The sequence below is a fragment of the Triticum aestivum genome, chromosome 2A (genome assembly GCF_018294505.1).
Source record: "Triticum aestivum cultivar Chinese Spring chromosome 2A, IWGSC CS RefSeq v2.1, whole genome shotgun sequence".
Taxonomy (NCBI): Eukaryota; Viridiplantae; Streptophyta; class Magnoliopsida; order Poales; family Poaceae; genus Triticum; species Triticum aestivum.
In genome coordinates this window covers 32040574-32048457 of record NC_057797.1, presented here as the reverse complement: position 1 = coordinate 32048457, position 7884 = coordinate 32040574, and the positions used below count along the sequence as shown (strand labels likewise).

Here is a 7884-nt window from a genome sequence, read left to right as displayed (position 1 = left end):
CTATTAGGACAAAAATCCCTATAATTTTTAGAGGTGATTGTTTTTCTAAATTTGGCATGTGCATTTTTATTATATGTTGCATGACAATTTTCCCATGTTTTAGAGTGCCCCCATGGCAGTTTTTAATTAGAGCATTGCATTTAAATAATTATCTACATGACATTTGTATTATTAAAAGGATTGCAGTTTTATTTTTTAAGAGCATGGCATTTATTATTAGTAACAATTTTAGTTTTTATTTTTTTCTAAAGGATGACATTTTTCTGACTAAGCATGGAAATTTTAATTATTAACAGGTGGCAGTTTTATTTTTGAGAGAATGTCATTTTTATTATTGTTGACATGGCATTTTTGCGCGTATTTTCTAATTCATGGCATTTTTCTTATCAAAGATGGCAGTTTTTGTTTTTATCTGGAGGATGGCAGTTTTTAAGTTTGGCATGGCAAAAAAAAGGCAGATCACTCAAAACTATTTTGTTTTTGTTTTAAAGCTGTATTTTTTAGGGGGGGTTTAAAGTTGTAATGTGGCAATTTTAAACAAGAAAAACACTTTAACTGGGCCTTTTGGGTCTGGGGGGTCGCGCTGGGCTGGGCCTGCCTGCTGGCGAAAGAGCAAAAACGGTCGCTGGGAGGCAGCCCCCCCTGGCGATCGAACGCCAGATATTGACGTCGAAAAAAAATAACCTTCCGGCCGATGGATCTCCTCTCCGCCGCCTACGGCGCCACCTCCGACGACGACGCCGACGCCGCCCCGCCTCCCAGCTGGTCCGCCACGGCCCTCCCCTCGGTCGCCCCGCCTCCCCCGAAGCGGCCGCGGTGGGAATCTCCCCCGTACCCTGGGTACCCACCACCACCTCCCCTCCCCTCCCCGCGACCGGCCCCACCCCAAGCCGCGCCGCCGCCACTGGCTGGCAGAAGGTACGTCTCCAAGAGGGAGCGCGCCCTCCTGGCGGCATCCCAGCCTCCCGTGGGCTCCGCGGCACTGCTTCCTCCGCCGGTGGCGCCGGAGTTCGACTCCCCAGGTGAGGACGCCCTTGACCCCCTTCTGACAGCCACTGCAGAGGTTGGATAAGACATTCCGAGTTCCTTGTCGCGGTTAGATTGGCAAAATTGATGTCCGAATATGCATTGTGACCAACAACATTGATGTCAGAAATTTTTACACTGCTCAAGTGAGATTCTTGTGTCATCCATGTCAAGATAAAATCGAGCTTTCATTCGTCAATAGCATAATGCAAAATTTAGTATCGACCCGATCTTGTCTATTTACATACCGGTAGTTAATGATTGAACTTGAAACTGCGTGAGGAATTGTGGAGAATTATTGTGTAAATGTGAATTAAAAGCTCTGAATTGTTAGCTGCTGTGCAAGAAAACCGAAGCCCTGTTTTGTCCCTTGTAGTGATACTTTGCTCATATGAAACATTGGTGATGATGACTCAGTGAATTGCGAGTGATGCAAGTGTTATCTTAGTTTTTTTTTCTTGCTTCTTAAACACCATTTACGTTCCTTGCTCATGTGCTCTGTGCTTCTTATTGCAGTTGTTGGATCTTTTGCTGATTCAAATATTCGAGCTGATGTTTTGCATTCTTTACGGTGCCAACCAAAGCCTGGATCAAACAGCAGTTCACCTTTGAAGCTCTCAGTGTCTTTGATGGGTCACACTAAAGCAGTCAATTGTGTGGATTGGTCACCGAGCCATGGTATGTAGGTAGTCTCTATACTTTGATTTAACTTTTCACATTGACTTATATTGACCAAATTATAAGTAACACCTCTTATAAATGATGAGGTGTGGAGCGTTCTCTGGGATTATGCGTTACATGTTTAAAACAAAATGTAGGATTCTAGCCTTTTGGTTTTTGATTCACAATAAATTGTTGTATTATGACAATCTGGTCTTCTAACATGAAAAGAGGATGGTATATTAACTAGTGAAGAAAGGACATGCAATACATGTCAGCAGTTGTGAAGTTAAGGATATGATGAACCTGGCAAAGTATTATCTTACATATTATTACATTCTCTTAACCCACAAGTAAGAAGTCGGATAAGGTTCTATTATTCATGGGAACAAAGTTGGAAAGTATTCTGTTATTCAGATAGTTGAAGTGTATATCTTGATGTTGTGTTGCTCAATTCCATAGATATATTAAGATTCTTTGGTATGTCATAATATCATGTTCCACTCTTAACTACTGCTACCAAGTGTGATGCATGAGATGACTTGATGGTAGTTTTGTAATTTACATATTGATGTACACAGTTTCAGGATAATCCTGCTCTCTGTTTTCATTCTATTCAATTAGAACATTATTGCCAGCAGATACTCACCAAGAAGCAAATTCACAGGACATCTTCTTGCTTCTGCTGGAATGGATCATACAGTCCGCGTATGGAACGTTTGGAACAGAGGGGATACTACTGCTCGAGTTTTAAAACATCATACTGCTGCTGTAAAGGATGTGAAGTGGTCCCATCATCGGCCCTTCTTACTTTCCGGGGGGCTTGATTGTTCCTCACGACTAGTTGACCCCGAGGTGGGAAAAGAAATCACGGTATTCAAGGAGGATCAACCAGTGGAGGTCATCAAGTTCAGTCCAAGCAACTCAAATCTCTTCCTGTCTGGTGGTTCCAAGGGTTCTCTTAGGCTCTGGGATATTCGAACTGGCTTGACAACTAAAGAGTTCAACAGAAGTCTTGGCACCATCCTCGACCTTGATTTCAGTGCTGATGGGAAGCAGTTTATCTCTTCAACCGACACAACCAGAAGTAATGTTAGTGAGAACACTATAATTGTATGGGATATATTACGAGAAGTTCCTCTATCTAACCAGGTAACAGATTTTTGTTTTTTTATATATGTTAGTATCTCTCTTCCTTCCAGTAGATCATGATGTTTTCCCCATTTGTATGCACACACATTCAAGTTAGGCATATTTTGATGGTTGAAAGAAAGGAGAAATGATCCTTATTTAAAATGCTTGTTTGTTTACTGGTTATATTTGCCTCTATCTTACCCGTGAAGGTATTTTCACCTGTATAGCTCATTTTTGTCAAGCATAGCTGCAAATTTAGTGTCTAGAAAGAAAAACATGTCTGTAGCCTCGAATATACTATGATATTAATATAATTTGATTAATTGATCACAACTGATTACATGAAGTTACGTGATGTGCTTTTATAACATAACAACTGATCTGATATGAACTGAACTCAATGTCCTAATGCAAAATGGACTACCTAACCCAATCTATGTACGCTATAACATTTATCCCTATATTTCACTGTGTTTGGGATGGATACTTTTAAATTAACACTTCCCTAACCTAATGCCTTCCGACTCTCGAGCAGCTGCAAGCTAGTCCTATCCACCGACTCTCTTTGCAGTTTGGAGCTGATAACCGTGCTGACTGAAGTACTCATAACAATTTTTTTGTTTGACTAAAAGTTCCTGTTTCATGTTGATGAATCTTGAATTATTTATCAAAAGTGGGTGTTTCAGGGAACAAGTTTTGCAAAAATTTGAACTGTATTTGAATAATTACACTGGAACTTGACACGAATCCCACTCTGTATCACAGGTTTATACAGAAGCATTCACCTGTCCCTGTGTGAGATACCACCCATACGAAGCTTCTTTTGTCGCGCAATCCAACGGCAACTACATCGCTATTTTCTCAGCAAGGCCGCCATTCAAGCTAAACAGGTACAGGCGGTTCGAAGGACATGGAGTGTGGGGCTTTCCGATAAAGTGCAGTTTCTCTTTGAGCGGGAGGGAGCTTGCATCTGGTTCGTCCGATGGCTGCATCTACTTTTATGACTATAAGTCCTCGAGGTTTCTGAGAAAGATCGAAGCCTTCAAAGAAGCGTGCACTTATGTTGCATACCACCCTGTACTACATAATGTGATTGCTTCATGTGGGTGGACTGGTGAAATATCTGTTTTCGAATGAAAAACACCGATCCTTGCAGTGTTCTCCGGGATTTCTAACTGCAGTTTCAGTTTGACCTATCGCTACAAGCTTAGCCTGTCTTGTGTTCGGGTAATCGTGGACATCATTAGTTGCAGTGGGTTGGTTAGATGGGAACACATTTGGTCATCATCCGATCACAAGAACGCACTTGGGAATTGACTACTGAATGTATACCAGGTGAAATCTTGAAAACTTCTGAAGCTGCAGGTGGTGTGGCTTACATTTTATTGATGGAGTAGGATGATTTGAATCAAAGGTAAAATGCACTGAGTCATTTGACTTCTTCAACGGGCTCACTTTACTCCTCTCAAACTACCACATGTTTGATTCCTTTTGAACTCTGCAGGAGATGCAGCAGTGGCGAGGCCATTGCTGGCAAGGTGCCCCTGTCCCTATATTCTGCTCCTTAATGCTGGGATTTTCGAGCTGCGCCATGCCAATTATCCCCTCTTCAGGTAGGGTCTTTCGGGATTTTTCTCTTGCATCTTTGTGCTAAATCAATCGAATGATTGGACCTTAGTTATTACACAATGCAAGAAGGAATAACCAAACAGTCCCATCCATCGACGACCACCCGCAATGGCTTGTCGAAGCTGACTCCCTCGAGGCCCGCCATGGGGATCTTGTACATCGCGAACCACTTACGATTCTCCACGTGAACGTTCATCCAGAACCATAGCCTTACAACGGAGGCGCCTTTGTCGCGATGGGCCGCGACCAGGAAGATGTTGACCTCCGCCAGGCTCCTGTCGCACACGCCAGGCAAACGTCCTCCTGGAGCTGCACACCCTCGAGGTACAGGAGGTTGTCGTCGTCGGCTTCGTTGTCATCAGCGGGCGACGTCGTGGAGATGTCCGGTAGAGCTATCTGGCATGTCCAGGGACATGACACTATCGTCAACGGCCGCCGGCGATGGAGGCCGCTACGGTGACTTTGGTCTCGGTAGCGGGATCGGAGAGTAGGTCGCCATCCTTGGCTACCGGGACGAGATCATCAGGTCTGCCGGCTTGCACGTCGAGGGGCTGTTCGACGGCGTCGACGAGAGGGTCCATATGGATTGATCGGCCCCGGGTTACTAGTGGCTCGTATGTGGAAACAAGAGTCGACAAGCTTTTCGAGGCGCACAAATTTTTATCATACGGAGAAGAGACTCGTCTACTTGTATACACGTACAGCAGAAGGACGTAGCACTTGTGCAATAACAAAATATGAACCGGCCGGTCTCCTAGCTAGGGGTGATTCTGTTCGCGTGGCTCACTCTAACTCTGGACTAGCTACGGTACATAAGGTAATGGTATAACCTGCAATCTTTGCATACTTATATGCAACTCTGTCTGTGCACTTGTCCAACATAAATCCATGCAATATGACATATGACACGGATACAAACACTAGTTCCAAGTTCCAACGATCGTCACATGACACACGTGGTAAGCAATCCAAACATTTTTTTTTCAAGTTCCAACACTAGAATATTACTAGTATCAAAAATCCCATTCTTACAAACTACTTTTATGTAAAAACTATCAAACCAAGACGCATCTAGATATGCTCTAGTTATTGCACATCTAAACAACTCAATCAAACTCGAAAGAAAAAGACAAAAAGACAAAAGAAAATGCGTACACGAATCTTAGCGTAAAATCAATGATATAGGACTCAAATGTGCAATATTTAGAGCACATCTAGATATGCGTTAGCAAAACAGCAAAAACAACCCCCCTCTCTCTCCCCGTAAATTTCACAGGGGTGGCCCCTCCACCTATTTCCAACAGATTTGCTCCACGTCAGCCCGTATAATGAAGTCTGTAAAATACGCCCGTAGCCTAGCATTACTACTACTCATAAACACCTACTCCCTCCGTTCCAAATTACCCGTCATAGAAATGGATGTATCTAGAACTAAAATACATGTAGATACATTCATACCTGCGACAAGTAATTCGGAACGGAGGGAGTATTTTGAAGCTAATACACACTAGTTGTAGTGCTTTGGACAAATAGTTCCTTACTGCGGGTGCGGCCGCGGCACCTGCCATACTCGATCGTCCTGCTGTGGCCATGCGAACTCCCAGCACCAGCAGCTCGAGCGTCTTGTATCTACGAGGATTTGGACTCCCAACACGCAGCAGGCATCCCGTGTAGGGGCCGACGGCGTAGCAGTTCGCCGTCACCGCCCCTTGTGTTAGCGTGTTCGTTCTCGGGTCATATATCTGCGGCACGCCGTCACGGGTCCCCCGCAGCGACGACCAGACGACGATCTTCCCGTCGTCCAGCACCCGCAGTGGCTTCTCGAAGCTATACTCGCGCCCGACCGCCATGGGGATCTTGTACAGTAGGAACCATAGACTTATCTCTGCATCGACGTCCATCATGAACCACAGCTTCACGGCGGAGACGTCTTTGTCGGGGTGAGCCGCGACCAGGAAGCCGTTGACCTCTGCCAGGCTCATGTCGACGTGGTGGTGCGCAGGTGTGTGGCCGTGGTCCTCGCGTGCAGGCGGCGCGAACATGGGGGCCGGCAGCCATTTTTCGGTCTCGAGGTCGAACCCCACGATCAAGTGAGGATCTTCTGGTTCAAGGTCATCCTCCATCTCCACGAAGAAGTAGGCGACCCCCTTGACGACGGCCACGTCGCTCTGCCGTCTACCCACGATGACCGGCGGGCTCCCCCTATCCCTCCACCAGCCACCGCCGTTGCTTCCGAGGGTGAGCACCATGCTGACCTGGTCGTACGTGTCCGGGACGATGGCCAGGACCTTGTACTCTCCCGTGGAGGGCACCCTCCCGAGCGTGCACGCCGGGGCCCCGCGGGGCCGCGGCGGGAAGGCGGCCACGGCTCCAGTGGCCACGTCGAGCACGCGCAGACGCCGATCCGTTCTTCCGACGAGGCTGCCGAGCTCGCCGTGCGCGCACATACCGTACAGGGAGCACTGTGTCACGGCGGCGCTGGTTCGTATCATCTTGACCACGTTGCCGGACATGTCCAGGAGGTTGACGCCCATCGCCATGTCGTTGCTGCTGTGGTCCAGGCGCACGGTAGCGGCGATGAGCGTTTGGTGGTGCCGGGCCCTGTGGGCGGTGATGAAGCCTGGGTGGCGGAGGAGGGAACTCCACGAGGTGGAGACGCAGCGGAAGCGGCATACCGTCTTGGCTGGTACGCGCAGTAGGATGTCGCACAGCACCTCCAGAGGGAAGACGCCGTCGTTGGAGGTGGCGGCCATGTCATTCGCCGCCGTTGCCTTTGGCCATGTCGATGGGATCAGGTTCCCCGTATTTGGATGCGGCGACGAGAGTCCGCAGTTTGTCATAGTCAATGACTGGCTGGGTGTTGTTGGGCACGTCGCCGTCTGTGGCAAGGACGGTGAGGATTCCACCTCCTGCCGGCGGCAACTCCAGGGGCAGGAGGTCGTCGTTGTCACCAGCTGTGGCCACGTCCTGGAGCTGGACGCCGTCGCTGTCACCTCCAACGACGGCATAGTCATAGCCATAGTCCAGGTCGGTGTTGTCGGGCACATCGAGGTCCTGGTCGTCGTCCTCTGTGGCGACGATGGCGAGAGGTCCACCTCCTGCTGGCAAGTCCAGGGACAGGAGGTCTTGGTCGTTGTCATCGTTGGCGATGTCCTGAAGCTGGACGCCGTGGACTTGAGGTCCGGCAGAGCTATCTGGCACGTCCAGGGGCAGGACGCCATCATCGACGATGGCGGCAGCAACTTGCCGGTGCAGAACACCATGGCCAACGGCGGCAGCGACGACTAGGTCGCCATCGACGGAGGCGGCCACGTCGACGTTGGTATCGGGGGCGAGATCCAAGAGTAGGTCGCCGTCCTTGGCCATCGGGACTGGGACGAGCTCATCAGGTCCGCTGTCTTGCGCGTCCAGGGTCGCTTCCACGGTGTCGACGAG

The 7884-nt window shown here is 48.2% G+C and overlaps 1 protein-coding gene across 1 annotated transcript; it reads left to right on the top strand.

The window, feature by feature from the left end:
* Positions 1 to 634: 634 nt before the first annotated feature.
* On the top strand, positions 635 to 4014 carry LOC123187190 (WD repeat-containing protein 25). The gene is made up of 4 exons (XM_044598981.1): positions 635 to 1022; positions 1543 to 1704; positions 2354 to 2838; positions 3586 to 4014. Exons 1-4 carry the CDS (start codon positions 695 to 697, stop codon positions 3955 to 3957), a joined length of 1347 nt encoding a protein of 448 aa, XP_044454916.1. The 5' UTR covers positions 635 to 694; the 3' UTR covers positions 3958 to 4014.
* Positions 4015 to 7884: the final 3870 nt, after the last annotated feature.